This window comes from Benincasa hispida, chromosome 4 (assembly GCF_027475165.1).
Source record: "Benincasa hispida cultivar pf3 chromosome 4, pf3_genome.v1.1, whole genome shotgun sequence".
NCBI lineage: Eukaryota > Viridiplantae > Streptophyta > Magnoliopsida > Cucurbitales > Cucurbitaceae > Benincasa > Benincasa hispida.
This window is the reverse complement of record NC_143481.1, coordinates 1,635,839-1,654,556: the sequence shown is the minus strand read 5'-3', so window position 1 is coordinate 1,654,556 and position 18,718 is coordinate 1,635,839. Positions and strand designations below refer to the sequence as shown.

At 31.6% G+C, this 18,718-nt stretch overlaps 2 protein-coding genes and 1 pseudogene across 4 annotated transcripts; all 3 read left to right on the top strand.

Moving 5' to 3' along the window:
• The first annotated feature begins 1,344 nt into the window (after positions 1–1,344).
• MGD1 (monogalactosyl diacylglycerol synthase 1) lies at positions 1,345–5,681 on the top strand. 2 transcript variants are annotated; one of them, XM_039029566.2, is made up of 8 exons: positions 1,345–2,400; positions 2,594–2,766; positions 2,897–3,058; positions 3,135–3,276; positions 3,649–3,873; positions 4,646–4,708; positions 4,784–4,858; positions 5,212–5,681. In XM_039029566.2, exons 1-8 carry the CDS (start codon positions 1,894–1,896, stop codon positions 5,440–5,442), a joined length of 1,578 nt encoding a protein of 525 aa, XP_038885494.1. In that variant the 5' UTR covers positions 1,345–1,893; the 3' UTR covers positions 5,443–5,681. The 2 variants fall into 2 exon arrangements, with proteins under 2 accessions (XP_038885494.1, XP_038885495.1); XM_039029567.2 differs by having other exon boundaries at positions 1,454–2,400; positions 5,099–5,681.
• Positions 5,682–15,353: 9,672 nt separating this feature from the next.
• Positions 15,354–15,799, top strand: LOC120076508 (putative steroid-binding protein 3). Its single transcript, XM_039030356.2, has one exon. It carries the CDS (start codon positions 15,414–15,416, stop codon positions 15,711–15,713), a length of 300 nt encoding a protein of 99 aa, XP_038886284.1. The 5' UTR covers positions 15,354–15,413; the 3' UTR covers positions 15,714–15,799.
• A 1,435-nt stretch (positions 15,800–17,234) lies between these two features.
• On the top strand, positions 17,235–18,043 carry LOC120075577 (putative steroid-binding protein 3 pseudogene; annotated as a pseudogene). The gene has a single exon (XR_016529048.1). The product of XR_016529048.1 is annotated as a putative steroid-binding protein 3 pseudogene (transcript).
• The last annotated feature ends 675 nt before the right edge of the window (positions 18,044–18,718 follow it).

The following is an 18,718-nucleotide window of genomic DNA, read 5'->3' as shown; positions in this document are numbered from 1 at the left end:
GTGAAGGAATGTATGAACATGGGCACAACTACATCCAAATATTAACTTTTTTTTAAAAAAAGAAAAACTAAAAATTAATGTCCTTTGTAATCATTTAATTTTTTAAATTATACCTATTTTCTTCCCATTTTTGACAATAATTTTCATCCTTTTTAAATAAAAGAGTGGAATTTCTAACCAAATTTTTTAATATATATATATTTCAAATACATCTTTTACTTTTAAAAAATTGGCTAGTTTTTTAAAACATTGATTGAAAGTAAATGATAATAGATGTGAAATGAGTATTTATAGGCGTAATTTTCAAAAATAAAAAACTAAATAGTTACTAAATGGAACCTAGAGTATTTTTTGATAACTTGGGTTTTTCTTCTTCTTTTAATTAAACTTCTAAACATTATTTCCACCTCTGTATTTCTTTGTTTTGTTACATACTCTATAAAAATGTTTTCATAATCCAAGTCAAACTTTGAAAATTAAACAATCTAGTTTTTAAAATATTGCTTTTTTTTTTTTAAAAAAAAACTTAGTAAGAATTCATATGTTTCTTTAGGAAAAGTGAAAACTATAATAAAGAAATGAGGGGGAATCATGAATAAGTTAAATAAAAAAACTAAAAAAGAAGGTTCAGTTTAGTAACTATTTTGTTTTTTATTTTTGATTTTTTGAAATTAAGCCTGTCTTTTCCCTTTTTTTTTTTTATTGTGATTTGAATATTTTTAAGTATAATGGTCGAATTATTAGCAAAATTTGAAAACACAAAAGCAATTTTTGAAAAACTACTTTTTTAGTTTTCAAATTTTGATTTGGTTTTTTAAACCATTAATAAAAAAAGTAGATAAAAAAATGAAAAAAATTTAAAAATGAGAATAGTGTTTATATGCTTAATTTTCAAAAATAAAAACTAAAAGTCAAATGATTATGAAAAAATAATTATCAAACTACACTTAAACACTTAACATAATCTAAACTCTCAATTTTAAATATTATGAGTTTTTCAAATATGTGTATGATAAGTTATTAACATATTTAACATTTATTAATATTCACAAAATAAAAAAGTTTACATGATCTATTAACTCCTAGAAAAAATTGAATATATGGTGGAGACTTATTAGACAATAAATTAAAGGTTAAGAGATCAATTTGACATTTAAAAAATTTAAAAACAAATTAGACACATGATTTAAACTTCTTTCAGATACCTATTTCATCATTTTCATAAATTAAGAAATCCATGGGACAACATCAAAGTTAATCCACTAAATTTGTAATTAGAAGGGGGAAAAAACTATTCTTTTACTCGTCAAATTCAAATGCTGTCCATATTCTTTATTAATGACTAGATTTTAGATGGAAAAAATAAAAATGAAAACTTGGATTAATTTGACTGTCGGGTAAAATGGGGTATTTGGAGAAATCATGAAAACCCCAAAGAAAGTTCTTTCATTTCGTTGATTTTCCAAAGAGAATTGCGATGGACGGTGGACTAGGAGACGACTAGTGTAAACCTATTACAGTTGGAGGGTCCTATCCGATAGTGTATAGGTATCAATTTCCATTGTCAATGGAATATGCGCTTCAATTCTGGGCTATGGAGCTGTGAAAACTAAGCGCGGAGAAAAAAAAAAGGCATAAAAGGACACATCCACAAGCGCCATATTTCACTAGATCCTCTCTTTGTGGCTGTGGAACAAGCAGTTCTCGAAAGCTGAAGGTCCCTCTCATTCAACTTCAACATCCCTCTTTTTTATTTCTTCATTCTAATTCTGAATCTTAATCTCCCGCAAAATCTCTCTCCCGCCTTCTTTTTTCTCCTGGAATCGTTCAATTTTTGGTTTTACAGAACACCCATTTCGTTGATCTCCATGTATCTTACTTAGCTGCAAAAACATGCGTAATCCGTCGGCTATTGTCCAAGAAAATGGTTCTGTTTTCGATTTCGTTTCTCAATTGGGTTATTTTGCGTTTAGTTCAAGGTTTCTTAACTTGAATTCTGATGGGTGTTCTGGGTCCTCGTCAAACTCTCTTTACTTGAACCGGTTTGAGGATTATCGTTGTGTCAAAAGGCCACCCAGGTCTGGTGTTTCGTTGAGTTTGAGTTCAAGAGGTAGCTCGAGCTTAAGGAGATTTGTGAACGAGTTCAATAGTGTGATAAAGTTCCATTGTAATAAACCCCCACTTGGGTTTGCTTCGTTAGGTGGTGTTTCAGATGAGACCAATGGGATTAGAGACGGTGGATTTGGTGTTTCGCAGGATGGGGCACTGCCATTGAATGGAGTTGAGGCTGAGAACCCCAAACGAGTTCTTATTTTGATGAGTGACACCGGTGGGGGTCATCGGGCTTCTGCTGAAGCGATCAAGGCAGCCTTTAATGAAGAATTTGGAAACGATTATCAGGTTAGTTTTGCTGGGTCGATGCTTAGGATTCTTTTATTGGACCCAAAATGCTGGTTTAGGATCTCATACATGTGACATTCAATTTCTCAATAATTCATTCGAGGTTTAAGGAAAGCATATTGTATCTTAGCTTTATGTGGTTCTGTGACAACGTTGACATTGCTTCATCTGGATCTAATGTGAATGATTGCAGGTGTTTATAACTGATTTGTGGACAGACCACACTCCTTGGCCGTTCAATCAATTACCAAGAAGCTACAACTTCTTGGTGAAACATGGCACATTGTGGAAGATGACTTACTATGTGACCGCTCCTAAAGTGATTCACCAGTCAAATTTTGCTGCAACTTCAACATTCATAGCTCGGTGAGTTTTTCCGCCCCTCCCACTAGAAGTTGCCTTAAGATTTTCAATGACTATTTTCCTTGATTGGCATTTTGGTTCTTTTGAGTTGTTCAATTTCATGAAAATTTTCTTATTCATCATCGTCTCCCAGAGAAGTGGCAAAAGGACTGATGAAATATCGGCCAGATATTATTATCAGTGTTCATCCTCTGATGCAGCATGTTCCCCTTCGTATCTTGAGGTCAAAGGGCCTCTTGAATAAGATTGTTTTCACCACGGTGGTCACAGATTTGAGCACCTGCCACCCTACATGGTTAGTCATTCTTTTTGTTATGTCTATTGACCCCTTATTCACTGCATAGTTTTCATCATATTAATATTCTGTTCAGGTTTCATAAGCTTGTAACGAGATGCTACTGCCCATCAAAGGAGGTAGCAAAGAGGGCTTTGAAAGCTGGACTCCAGCCTTCCAAACTAAAGGTTTATGGCCTTCCCGTGCGGCCTTCCTTTGTTAAGCCTATTCGTCCAAAGGTAGACTACTGATTTAAGAATTGTCTTTTTGCCTTCACTACCATGCAGTCTTACTTGTCTCGTCTATTCTTCCAGTTTTAGGACTTTAAGAATTGTTTTCGATTGACGATGCTTTTTTTCTCTCCACGATTTCCTAACTGTACACTTAAGTGTTTAACTCTTTAGATCCTCAAGTTATGTAGAATAGGAACCTTATATAATTTTTTTCTGAAAACACAAGTGGAATGGTCTCTGGGAATTTGCAATAACCTTTTTCCTTGAGAAATATTTCATTCACCATGACATAAAATCTTTGAAGTTGTTATTTAATATTGAATGGAATTCTGGTCTAATTTTTTGAATTAAAGCCTGCTTCTTCTATAATGATTACAGATTGAGTTAAGAAAAGACTTGGGCATGGATGAAAATCTTCCTGCTGTGTTACTCATGGGAGGGGGAGAAGGTATGGGTCCCATTGAGGCTACTGCAAAGGCACTAAGTAAGGCATTATTTGACGAAAATCATGGAGAGCCAATAGGCCAAGTTCTTGTGATTTGTGGCCACAACAAAAAGCTAGCTGGCAGGTTACGTTCAATTGATTGGAAGGTTCCTGTTCAGGTATTCAACTGTCTGAAATCCTCACTTATGCTTTGATAGCAGTTTGGACTATTGCCCGTTATCAAATTTTTTTAAATTCTCATATTGGTTTTATAGACAAACAGAATTTGTCAAAAAGTCAAAAATGCCGTCTTTTATCTTTACTGAAGATGTGTTTCCTGCAAATGGTTAAAATATGAAACTATGGAAGCTATGAAATTCTTCACTGATGGAATCCATAATACCTACTCAACTTCTATGTGAGTTTGACCCACTTTTTGACTTTGCTTGCTTTTGACTCCCTATAACCGGTTTGACGATCTTGCTTCCTCAAAGTATTGGTAGGACATGGGGACCTGAACTCATGCATTAATTTACCAATATCACCTATACTGCCCTGCTTGCAATGATAAAAAAGGCTAAGAGCTTTTACTTGAACAAAAGGCCCTTTGTATATTACTTGAAGCATCAAGTAGGTGACCCTGAAAAGAAAACTTAGCAACTTTATAGGAGCTGGTTTCGACCATCTCTTTCTATGTTTAGTGAACTGTTGATGAGCTAGGAAATTGACGTGCTAACGCCTTTGCACCTCGACTTTAGTGCTCCAATGAGGGCATATAGGCTTTGATTGGTCAAAGTCAGCTGCATGTTATATGCTTTATCATTTATGACGCATACCAAGTTTCAACAAGTTTGTCATTGGCTAGCTATAGTTACTACCTAGATGCTTGGTCGAAAAGACATCCATTCCTAAATTCATGGACATCCACCAAAAGTTTCTCTAATGTTGTAGGTGAAGGGGTTTGTCACAAAAATGGAGGAATGCATGGGAGCTTGTGATTGCATTATAACAAAGGTAATTTCTGAATGGATATTATGATTTGATTTTCACGGTGAATGTGGCTATCAACTAACGAGTTTACCTCTGCAGGCGGGCCCTGGAACGATCGCTGAAGCCATGATAAGAGGTCTTCCTATAATTCTGAATGACTACATTGCTGGACAGGTAATTTTCTTATTGAATTCTTCAAAGTTCTGTACATTGGCAGGTCATTCATAAATTTCTTTCATGTATAGGCAAAGTCGATACAGACATTTCTCGTGACCTTGAGGTTATCATACAATGAAAGAAACACTTCCCAAGCTAGTTTCTACGTATTAGGACCATCAAATCTATAGGACGCATGCAAATTGATATTCTACAAGTTTAAATTAATGAATTGTGATTTGGTTGCTCTATTCACAGATTGGTCACACATCATATATGTTTATAGAACTGGATGGAGCTGTCAAAAATTTCAGGTTACTTTTCCCATCACAGTCATATTCGTTACCAAAATACTTCTTTTTTGCTTTTAGGAAGCTGGGAATGTGCCATATGTCGTTGAAAACGGATGCGGGAAGTTTTCAAAATCTCCTAAAGAGATAGCCAACATTGTAGCAAAATGGTTTGGGCCAAAAGCAGATGAGTTGTTGATCATGTCACAGAATGCCTTGAGGCTTGCCAGACCCGATGCTGTATTTAAGATTGTTCATGATCTCCATGAGCTTGTTAGACAAAGAAGTCTTGTGCCACAGTATTCCTGCTGATGCATCATGCAACCTTAAAACTTTGGTGGGAGCCTTATACTTAGGATGCAATGTAGTGTCATTCAGAACAACAAAGGAATTCTTGTGCCTCCTGAATGAAATGCATATCATAAGTGTTGCTTTTGTTGCAATTGCTTGATTTTATGAGGGGAATATATTAGATTTAGCATTGCTTAGCAAGCATTTTGTTGACACCGATTCTTCAGAATTAATATTGAAAATTGAAGTTTGCCTGTCTATTCCTTACAAATGTTATGTGCAGATGATCTTTGCGTCTATCTGTTGGCTCTTTTCTTCGAGAGGAGGCTCCTATGATATATATATACACATATATATATTAGGACTTTATTATTATTTTTGTAAGGATGTTTCCGTTGCTTTTTACAATTGTTTTTATACCAGATCGGAGGTGGGAATTAAACCTTTACCTCTTTTATCTATTGAACTATACATGATTTGTTTGTGCTTTTAACTAATAAAAAAATTACATTATTATCTTTCTTGGTGTTGTTAATATATTTAAGCTGATTATTTTTGAATGAAAAAGTGTTTGTTTAATCCTTTAAGATATCACTCCAGTTTCTGGTAATTTTTTCAATGGGTGAATTTTTAAAAATAGAAAAATAAGATAAATTATTTACACTATATAACAAAATTTAATATTCTTTGATAGAAACTGATAGAGATTGATAAAAGTCTATCAGTGTCTATTAATGATAGAAATTGATAGAAATTTATCATTGATATTATGTGATAGATGTTGATAGAAGTTTTATTGAGGATATTTTTACTATTTTTATAAATAGTCTGACATTTTTTCTATCCATAAAAATTTCTCATTTTTTTTCTTCCTTTGGAAATATGAAGGGAGAAGATCTCTAGAATATTGGAAGATATGGGTCATATGGCATCACTTGAGACAGGATAGAAGTTTAAGATTCTGTTTTCCCCTTTTCTTTTCCGTCTAGATCACTTTCTTTTAATAAAAAAATCTCTAAACACAATTGTGACACTAAAGTTTCATTGGCTAACTATTTTATTTTTTATTTTTAGTTTTTTAAAATCAAGTTTATTTTCTACCAATTTCTTATAATGATTTGCATCTTTCTAAATTATTATGTTTGAATTGTTAGTCAAATTTCAAAAACAAAAACAAGTTTTTAAAAACTATTTTTTTTTTTAGTTTTCAAAATTTGGCTTCTTTTTTAAACCATATTGAAAAGTAGATAATAAATGAAGAAATTTGAAGGTAGAATTAATGTCTATAGGTTTAATTTTTTAAAAAAACCAAAACCCAAATAGTTTTCAAATTCAACTTATTTTTTTAGAAAATAAATGGTAGCTTGCGTATGAAATGCTATGGAAAGATGTGCAAGAAGATTCTATTGTAAGGATGAGGGGAGGGAGGGGAGGGAGGGGAGGGCTTTTCTAGAATTTGTATGGATGAATGGGTGTTTCTTTTAAATGGTTAAATTACTATTTTGGTACTTGTAGTTTGATGATTATTTTCTTATAGTCCATATTCTCTCTAAATTATTCTTATGCTTTCAATAAATATAGAAAACGAAAAAACTCACTCCTCTAGCTCTCTCAAACCTATATTTCTCCCTTACACGTTTCTTAAGAAAGTTCCTAACATACCAACATAAGTTCTTCCAATACGTTTTTTTTCTTACTTGCATGTTTATTAAGAAAATCACGAGGAGGTCACCAAACCTAAGATTACTCTAAGCCAAATACGCTTAAATTTTGAGTTCTTATGATTATCCATTGAAAAAGGTATCAATTCAAGTTTATTTTAACCATTCTTACATGACCTGATAAGTACCCCCTCTCATTCAGATGAATGTAGTTTTGGTTCATTCATATACTCTTCCTCTAATTGAGGCTTGAGCAACACATTCCACCAACTTCTATCTTGATTCATCTCGAACTGTATCGTACTAGGATAATTTCCTCCATTATACTAATCGTAATGCCCCAACCTAGAATTTAAACTAGGATATCGATTTTGGATTTTGAATCTTGGTCCATGGAGACTTTACCAACTAATGGTGGAAGATTATTTTTAAGATGCATTTAAAGTATATTGATCAAATTTTCACACTTTCAAATACAATCATATAGACCAAAACAGTATTTTTACCTATATTTTACTTAAATTTAAAGTTAAATTATAATTTTTATTATTTCCATATTTTGTTTTGAGTTTCAATTATTTAACTTCAAAAGTTTTATTTTAGTTGTAGAATGGTCAAAATTTCTCAAATCATTGTTGAAGTTACAAAATCGTCTCTAGTATTTGTGCTACATTTTTTTTTTGAATAATTCTTAGAAATAGCACTACTTAAAGTTTTAGAGGATTTTCAAAAATAGAAAAATAAGAGAAATTATTTACCTAAGATAACAAAATTTTAATCTTCTTTGATAGAGGCTAATAGATATAATAGAAGTCTATCAATGTCTATCAGTAAGAGAAACTGATTACAAAAAAAAAAAAAAAAAAACACTCGTATCAATGTCTACCAGTGTTTTTTTTTTCTTTTTGCTATTTCTATAAATAGCTTGGCATTTTTTCTATCTTTGAAAATTTTTCCAAAGTTTTCCACATTTCAACAATAACATCTTTCTTGGCCAATTATTCTAATGACTCATCCTTGGTGCATTCGATCATGATCGACACATGAGACCAAAAAAAAACTAATGGCACATTTGAAACACAAATTTTTTAAATTTTCGTGATGGAATTCTAATCATACGAAAAATTGTAAATTTGACTATGCAGCCCAAGATGCACCGAAGTATAGATGTTTCCAGTGTGAATAATTACTTCCATTGGTATGAAGCTTTTGGGGTAAAACCAAAAACAAAACCATGAGGGTTTATACCCAAAATGGACAATATCGTGGAGATAGTTGGAGGGTCGTTGTCCTTAACAATTGATATCAAAGTATTGGTCTAGGTCCAACTGTGTGGGTTGAATCCTAAGATTCTGAACAAAGAAATTTGGTGAGCCTTGTCCGTGTTTTATCTAGATGATAAGAGTAAGTGTGATCCGTGCTCATGCTCGGATGAGCAAGTGATCCAAGATGAACGGGAGGTGCCTTGGGATTTAGAACAAGCTCTCATGGGTGGGAGTGAAACAGATTTGTTCGAGGGGAGGTTCAAAGTGTATTTTGTTTGAGGGGAGGTTTGTTAAGTGCAAACAAAATCCCACATTGGGTTAGAGAAATGAATGATCATGAGTATATAAGAAGAATTATCTCCGAAGCCTTTTGGGTGGTACCAAAAGTAAAGGCATGTGGTTTATGCCCAAAGTAGATAATATCATACCATTTTGTTTTAATTATATATATTATTTTATTATAAAATATAAAAAAAATATAATAATACTTTATAATGTGTACTAACGAGAACTTTTTGTAAGTCTGATGATTGGGGTTCGATACTACCAAAAGGTGGTTTTTTTTTCATCTTTATATTGACTAATTCTTATATAACTTTGTTTATATTATAAATATGTTAAATTATGTGTAATGTACCATTATTAGTATCCATTAGCCATGTGTCTCAAAATTATATATTATTAGTGTCCATGTGTTCCACCTCCTACTAGCCAAATTGTCTATAAATATTGGCATTTTGTAGATTTTGAAAGATACACATATTGGTGATTAATCTAAAAATATTAGAGAAAGTGGAGAAATCCATTTTTTGTTATTTTATTTATTTTATTATATATTATTATTATATTATATTTTCTCCATATCCGTGTTCTCGTTGCATGTAGTTGTGCTCCTCAAATTCACAACATATTACCAACACAAGCTTCTATCGTTTTCTTTGCTAAAGGTAGGTCCTAAAGGTATGTCGATTTTTTCCTCTTCGTTATAATTAATAAATTTAACGTTATTTTGCATATTTAATATCTATTAAATTTATGATATAAATACAATATTTTATGATAGTACTGCCATGATATAGCTCACAAAATTAGAATTTTTCACCCTTGATATTTACAACAGCAATTATTTGTCATGGGTACCTGATGCAGAAATCCACCTAGATGCTATGAATCTTGGAAAGAGGATAAAGAAAAAGCTATGATTTTTCTTCGGCATCATCTTCACGAGGGATTAAAAATGGAGTATCTTACAATAAAAAATCCTCATATATTGTGAAAAAATTTGAAAGAGATGTATGATCATAAAAAAAAAAAAAATTATTCTTCCTAAAGCTCGTTATTAGTGGATGCACTTAAGGCTACAAGATTTCAAATCAGTAAGTGATTACAACTCCGTATTATTTAAAATCAGTTCGAAACTATTGTTATGTGGAGAAAAAATTACTTAAGCTAATATGTTAGAGAAGATATTTTCTACATTTCATGTCATCTCGAAGATGCTCCTACAACAATGATATTGAGAGAAATGTTTTAAACAATATTGTGAACTAATTTCATGTCTTTTCTTGGTCGTACAAAATAATGAGTTATTAATGAAAAATCATGAATATCGACCAACTGAGATGACACCATTTCCTGAAGTGAATATTGTAAATTTTAATAATAATCATGGTCAAGGTCGTAGTTGTGGCCGAGGTCGTGACTATGGTAGAGGAAGAAATAATTATTATTTTCATGGTGGTCATTCTTATCATTCAAATTTCAAAAGAATCATATAAAATGATGATCACAAAGGAAAAGCTCTACAAGATAAGAGTTCAAAGAGTGTTAAAAATACATGTTCCGATGTGAAATGATTGGGCATCGGTCACGTACCTGTCATACGTCAAAACACATAGTTGATCTCTCTCAAGCATCCCGGAAAGAAAAAAAGAAAAATGTGAAAACAAATTTTGCATATCAGGATAATGACATATTTGACCCATCCCATATAACAAATTTGGATGGGGCAAACTTTTTTGAATCTTCTAAGAGAAAATTAGCAGTATTGATGGAGCATCAAGTGTTTCCTTTGACTTTGAAAAATCTACACTTAATGTTGGTTTTTATTGATCTCCATGTTTTTTTTTCTCTTAGTAGATTTTAATATTTGTATATTCCAAATGTCGTTTTTCTTATTGTAATTATTTTCTTTTGATGAAGAAACCTAGATCATTTTCATATGTTGGGTGACTAAAAAATGAGTAAAAAAGATCTATATCTGGCGAACAATGCAACTACATATATAATACTTACAAGTAAAAAATATCTTTCCAAACAGACAATATTGGAAGCAAAAGTCAATATAATATCAGGTTCTACAAACCTAATTGAAGGTTTGGAGAAACGAATCTTATTTTGCCTAGAGGATAAAATTTATAATTAACAATACATTGTTCTCTAGTCAATAAAAAAGAAATCTACTTAATTTTAAAGATATACATTGCAACGGTTACATACTGAGACTGATAGAAAGAATAATATGAAACATCTTTATATCATACCTACTGTGTCATAAGAAAAACGTATATTGGAAGAATTGTCTACTTTATCTTCTAGATTATATTACTCATATAGGAACAATTGAAACATATGCAACAATGAACCTGAAGTTCATGAATCCATACACATTTACAATTTGGCATGACAGATTAGGTCATCCAGAGATTATAATGATGAGAATAATGATTAAGAATTCAAATGGATATCCATTGAAAAGCCAGAAGATTCTTCAATCTAAGGAATTATCATGTGATGCTTGCTTTCAAGGCAAATTAATCATTAGACCATCACCAGTTAAAGTGGGGACTGAATCACCTACATTTTTAGAATGAATTCATGGTGATATATGTGAACCTATTAACCCCCAAGTGGACCATTTAAATATTTTATGGTATTAATAGATGCATTCACCGGATGGTCATATGTATGCTTATCAAGTCGAAATCTTGCATTTGCAAGATTACTTGCTCAAATAATTAAGTTAAGGGCACAATTTTCTGATTATACAATTAAGATCATTCGTCTTGATGAAGCTTGTGAATTTAAATCCAAAGCTTTTGATAATTATTGTATGTCAATTGGGATAAGTGTTGAGCATCCTGTAGCTCATGTTCATACATAAAAATGGTTTAGCAAAATCATTCATAAAACGTTTGTAGTTAATTGCTAGGCAATTTCTTATGAGAGTTAAGCTTCCTATACTGTATGGGGACATGCTATTTTGTATGCAACATCACTTGTATGCATTAGGCCAGTAGCTTATCATAAGTACTCGCCATTACAATTAGCTTATGGTCATGAGCCAAATATTTCTCATCTAAGAATTTTTGGATGTGTAGTATATGTTCCAATTGCTCCACCACAACGTACTAAGATGAGTTCTCAAAGGAGGTCAGGAATATATATTTGATATGAAAATTTGTTGATTGTCATTTTAATGAGACAAATTTTCCAACATTAGGGGGAGGAATTAAGAACTTGGAAAAAGAAATTACATAGAATGTATCGTTATTCTCTCATTTAAATCCCCGTACAGATCAATGTGAACTTAAAGTTCATAAGATAATTTATTTGCAAAGTATAACAAATGAGTTACCAGATGCATTTATAGATGCAAAGAAAGTAACTAAATCTCGTATACCAATTGCAAATGTTCCATCGAAAATTAATATCCCAATACAGCAAGTTATCACTAATGAGTCTGGAATACGTTAGACCAGTGGGTTCCAAAGATAAAAATCTTTGAAAAAGAAAACTAATTAATAGTAAAAAAGACTTGGTTGAGGATGTAAATATCCATGAAGAAATCCTTGACATAACTAGTGAGGAAGGTGAAATACCGAAAGACAATAATGAGATTTCAATAAACTAAGTCATGACAGGAAAAAGATGAAATCGAACTCATGTAGTTATTGACAACATTTTTGCATATAATATTGCTCTTTATATTATATCTGAAAATGTGGATTTTGAACCAAAATCTATAAGAATGTTGATATAGAAAAACCAAAATCTATAAGAATGTTGATATAGAAAAGATTGGCTCCAGTGGAAAGAAGCAATCAAGGCAGAATTAAACTCACTTTCAAAATGTCAGGTTTTTGGACCAATAGTCTGAATACCAGAAGAAGTTAAACCTGTGGGATAAAATAAGTATTTGTGAGGAAAATAAATGAAAATAATGAGGTCACAAGATATAAAGCAATACCAGTTGCACAAGGTTTTTCACAAAGACCTGGTATTGATTATGAGGAGACGTATTCTTCGCTGGTGGATGCAATTACACTAAGATATTTAATTGGTCTGACTATGTATAAAAGTTTGGATATGCATTTTATGGATATAATCACAATATATTTTTATGGATCTCTTGATAATGATATTTATATGAGAATTCCAGAAGGATTTAAGGTGCCTAAAACATATAAATCAAATTCTTGAGAATTGTTTCAATAAAGTTACAAAGATCGCTATATAGATTGAAACAATCAGGACTAATGTAATACAATCGCCTGAGTGGATATTTGTTGAAAAAAGTGTATCAAAACAATCAAATATGTCCATGTGTTTTTATAAAGAAGTCACTGTCAGAATTTGCTATTATAACTGTATATGTTGATAGCTTAAATATAATTAGGACCCCTAATGAGCTTTCAAAGGTAATAGAATATCTTAAGAAAGAATTTGAGATGAAAGATCTCAGGAAAATAAATTTTTTCCTTGGCCTGCAAATTGAGTATTTAGAAGATGAGATATTTGTTCATTAGTCAACTTATATAGGAAAATTTTTGAAAAGATTTTATATGGACAAAGCACAGCTATTGAACATTCCAATGGAAGTTCGTTTCACTATGTGAAGAAAGATATATTTCGACCTCAAGATGATAATGAAGAAGTTCTTTGTCCTGAAGTACCATAACTTAGTGCAATTGGTGCATTTATGTATCTAGCTAATAACATAAGACCATATATTGCATTTTCAGTAAATTTATTAGCAAGATAGAAGCATATACTTTGTTATCTTCGAGGAATGATCGACATATATTTGTTGTAGTCAAATAAATAAAATTTTGATTTAGTTGGTTATGCAGATTCTGGATATTTATCCGATCCATACAATGCTAGATCTCAAATAAGTTATCTGTTCACATGTGGGAGAACTGCTATATCATGGCGATCGGTGAGAGAGACCATAACAACCACTTTCTCAAAATATGCTAAGATTCTTGCAATTCACGAAGCTATTCGAAAATGTGTATGGCTAAAATCAATGACTCAACACATTCATGGAACATGTGGTTTGTCTTCTGGTAAAAATCTTCTAACAATATTATACGAAGACAATACAATATGCATATCCCAAATCAAAGGAGGATATATTAAAGGGAAATATATTTCACCGAAGCTTTTCTACACTCATGATCTTGAAGAAAATGACGACGTCATTGTACAACAAATTTATTTGAAAGATAACCTAGCAGACTTATTTACAAAGACATTACCTACTGCAACCTTTGAAAAACTGGTGCACAACATTGGAATGCGGCGACTCAGAGATTTCAAGTAATATTTCCATGAGGGAGAGTAAATATACATTTTAAGAGTATCAGATTATATGAATATGTACTCATTTTCCTTCACTAGGATTTTTTTCCCAGTGAGTTTTTTCCTAGTAAGATATTTTAACGAGACATATTTCATATATAATGAGCATTTAAGGGAGAGTATTATAAATATGTTAAATTAGGTGTAATGTAAATGTCCATTATTAGTGTCCATCGGCCATATGTCACCTATCCATTCCCCGATGTATTGTCTATGTGTCTCAAGATTACACACTATTAGTGTCCATAGCCAAATTTCCTATAAATAGTGTCATTTAGTGGGTTTTTAAAGATATAAACATATTGTTGATCAATCCAAAAAGATGGGAGAAAGTGGATAAATCCATTCTTTGTTATTTTATTTACTTTTTATTAGTTATTTATTTTATTATGTATTATTATTATATTATGTTTTCTCCATAACCATGTTTTCATTGTACATTGTTATGCTTCTCAAATTCACAACAATTTAAGATTAATTATATGCATATAATATTAATACTAGAATAACTTAATTTCATTTTTATTTTTTCTCGCATATGTATAGAAATATTAGGCCCCTTTGGTAATTATTTGGTTATTGGTTTTTAGTTTTTGAAAATTAAAGTATATATACCATTTGCACAAATAATTTTTTTTGCTTGGTTATTTACTTTACCATTATTTTAAAATTAAAATCAAGTTAGTATAATTTTAATCCTTAGTTTTTAAAATTACAACCAATAAATATCTAAACTTTCAAACTCTAATATGTTTCTAAAAAATGTAAAGATATGTAAACTTTTAATTTAATATCTAAAAATCTCATAAACTATTAAAAGTGCTTAAAAATTAATCGTTGTATTAGACAAAAAAAAATTGTTTTTAATTAAACCTCAAATTTTCAATTTTGTAGTCAATAGTTACATTGTTTTGTTTTTTTTTAATTTTATTTTCAAAGTATGGTATTACGAATTAGACACAAAAATCAAGATGTCAATGATCTAATGATATATTTCAAAGTCCAAGCATTATAAATTATTACAAATTTAGAAATTAATGGGCTAAGACTTTATAAAGTTTGTGCTCGTCTAACATGAAATTTTGGATCTACAACTATTTGTATGCTAGTTAATTATACTAGATGTGACGATATTATATGATTTGAATATTTATTTCGGTGCATCTAAAATTATATTTATATAAAGTTGTACCCTCTTATATAAAATTCTGGATTCGTTATTGGTGAGGTCTGGTTATCCTTATCAAGTTGCATATTAATGGTGGTTAGTGAGTCAAATTATTCCAAATGGGACATGTCCAAAATCTTTTACTTTTTTTTTCTCTTCACTTTCGATTGAAGATGAATATAAAAAGTGGTTGAATTCACCACTTCAACTGAAGCTACGGTTCTTCATTCTGATAAAATTTCCCCTGAGCTAATGGAGCTTACACCTCGGCAACTGATGGCATACAATGGCACCGACCGATCAAAGCCCATCTATGTGGCTTTGAAGGGCTGCATCTACGACGTCACAGCAGGCGCTTCCTTCTACGGTCCCGGTGGCCCCTACGCCATGTTCGCCGGGAAGGACGCGAGCAGAGCTCTGGCCAAGATGAGCAAGAACGAGGCGGACATCAGCTTTTCGCTTGAAGGACTCTCTGAGAAAGAAATGGGTGTTCTCAATGACTGGGAGAAGAAATTTCAAGCCAAGTACCCTATTGTTGGCCGTGTTGTTTAATTATTTGTTTCGCTTTGTGGTCTCTGTTGTAATTTCGTATTGCTCAGAAGTCTTAACGTAATGAATAACCTAGCTCAATTGCTACACTGTTTCTTTGTATTGGAGAAGTTGAATACTTACCCATATTTGTAAAAAAGGACCAAATAGGTTCCTTTTGACGTGTTATTTACCATCGATATTTTCAAAACCAACCCATGTTTTTTAAAACTAAAAAAGAACTCGTTTGATAATTTTGTAGGTTACATTTAGTATTTATTTCATTTATTGTTTTGCTTTTTTTTTTTTTTTTTCTAAATTAAGTTATTTCTTTCAAATTTTTTATTGAATTCTTAATTAAATTTTTAAAATAAAAATAAAATTTTAAAAACTTTCAAATTTTGGCTTGATATTTTAACCTATTGATAAAAGGTAGATAACAAAAAAAAGAAATAGATGAGAGAGTAGTGCCTATAGACTTAATTTTAAAAAATAAAAAATATTACAAAATAAGATTTAGTTTTTTATTTTTTAAAATGAAATTTATTTCCTCTTTATTTCTTATAATGATTTGCAATGGTTGAATTTTTAGCCAAATTCTAATATATATATATAGTTTTCAAATTTTTTTTAATATTAATGAAAATTCAAAAATAAAACAAGAAATTTAAAGGTGAAATTTGTGGTTGTAAGCTTAAATTTTAAAAATAAAAACTCAAATAGTTACCAAGACAATGGTTTTTAAAAGACGTTTTTGTTTTGGGGATTTGAAATTTAGATTCAACTTCAATAGTTTTAGTTAGGAAAAATGAAAACCTTAGTAATAAATTGAGAGATAAAAAATACAATTTTAAAAAACGAAAATTTTAAAACCAAATGGTTCCAAACATATGAATGAATTAATAATGAGGAAATGTTATAGTATAAACACAACAACTGAGTTTTAGTTTAAGAATAGTCCAATTGATAAACACCAATTAACTTTCTAAAGATTGATGAATTTTATAAATATTGAATATTGTACCTAAGTTTAAAGTTTCAAAGTTGGATAAAATATTAAATATTACATGAAAATTTAAAGTCTCATAGTTTTACAATTGAACTTGAATTGATGCTCGAATAAAAATACGACTTTTAGCAAATATTGTGCTATAGTTAAAATTCTACGTAGAATTCATAAAATTTAAAATTGTAGATAGATAGAGGACAAAAAAGAAAAAACAAATTGATATTGACCTAACACAATCACCAACACCGAAATTTATGATTTAAAAATTGAAGAGATAAATTTTAAAGAAAATACAATAGAGTCGTGATGTTATTCATATTTCCAAAACTTATAAAAACGACCATGCTTGTATATTTGATCAAATCCTTTAACATTGAGATACTATAACACCATTTCAACGTTGTCACCTCAAATTTTTTAAAACTTTAATTTTCGTGACTTGATTGCAATTTAGGTTCGATTAACTTCAATTCGATCATGATTCTTGTAAAGCACTCCAAAACGAACTCAAATTACTCGATCTAAAAAAAATAATAATAAATATAATCTAGCCTAAATAAGTAACATGAAATAGCACATTCAAGTTGCTATCAGATCCCTATTAATTTTGGGTCAGTCACTGGAATTATTTGGACTGGGACCTTTCCAAAATCTTTTGTTATTCGTTCTCTTTTCTTCGATTGAAGATAAAATAAAAAGTGGTTGAAGAATTCTCCACTTCAATTGAAGCTACCGTTCCTCATTCTGATCAAATCCCCCCAAGCTAATGGAGCTAACACCTGGGCAACTGTTGGCCTACAATGGCACCAACCCATCAAAGCCCATCTATGTTGCTTTGAAGGGCCAAATCTACGACGTCGCAGCAGGCGTTTCTTTCTACGGCCCCGGTGGCCCCTACGCCATGTTCGCCGGCAAGGACGCCAGCAGAGCTCTGGCCAAGATGACCAAGAACGAGGAGGATATCACCTCTTCGCTCGAAGGCCTCTCTGAGAAAGAGATCGGTGTTCTCAACGACTGGGAGAAAAAATTTCAAGCTAAGTACCCTATTGTTGGCCGTGTTGTTTCTTAAACATGTAAGATTATGTGGGACAAGTTTATGTGTTTCGCTGCGTGGTGTTTGTTGTAATTTTGGGTTATTTCCGAGCATCCTGAGGCATCGTAGTGCTCAGAACTATTAAATGAATAATTGTTCAACTCTGAAGATGGGATTTGTTAAAATGACTGTAAGTTTGTTGTGCTTGGTCGAATAAGGGTCTTAATGGCGGATTGGTGCCAGTCTGAACGGCTAGGTGAAATAAGAACTTATTTCAGCTTTGTTTATTATCAATTATCATGTGATTTCTTATGGTTTGGAGTCGTTGATTCTTGAATTTACCCACTTCTTCGTTTTTATTAACAGAATATACTGGTGATGGGATGGATTTCTGTGCATGCTCTTACTGTTCTTGATTGTTTCTGATTATTTGTCTGGTTTCCTTTTGTTTCAAAATTCAAAACTATGTTTGTCTGCCTATACCCAGGGCTTTAGTTCGTATCCAATTTTATTTTTTAAAGGAAAAAAAAAAAAATTAAAACCTGGGTTTGGTTTTTGGGAAGGTATAAGATTCAATCTAAACTCTGAAGTGACAGTTTCTTCAAAGTCTATATGTACCTTACAAAGTCATGGATTCCACAGCGTTTTTCGCCCCTCTTTTCTTTTGATGAGAAACAAAAATTCAATTTCATTAGCCTTTGCCCAGGGAGCGAGATTGAGGAAGAAGACTAGGGAAAACTTTAGGAAGTGCACTCCAATTATTCAAGAACTGAAGAAAACAGATTCTTTGCCAATCTTCCTATTCCTACCATGTCAAATATATAAGAGGACAGCCAAGAAAGCAGAAATCTAGAAAACCTGGGTTTGATTTCGAAGGGGTGTTCACATAACATTCATAGAATGAAGTCTTTAAGATACTTGGGGAAAACCACCAAGCTTCTTCCAACATGGAAATAGGTCCCAGTGGATAAATTATGGGCATCCTCC

Excerpts from the sequence above, each read along its gene's own strand:
- MGD1 (XM_039029566.2), top strand. The coding sequence starts at position 1,894 with ATGCGTAATCCGTCGGCTATTGTCCAAGAAAATGGTTCTGTTTTCGAT. Across the intron at positions 2,401-2,593 it reads AATTTGGAAACGATTATCAG|GTGTTTATAACTGATTTGTG; the intron begins GTTAGTTTTGCT and ends GAATGATTGCAG. Across the intron at positions 3,059-3,134 it reads AGCACCTGCCACCCTACATG|GTTTCATAAGCTTGTAACGA; the intron begins GTTAGTCATTCT and ends TATTCTGTTCAG.
- LOC120076508 (XM_039030356.2), top strand. The coding sequence starts at position 15,414 with ATGGAGCTTACACCTCGGCAACTGATGGCATACAATGGCACCGACCGA.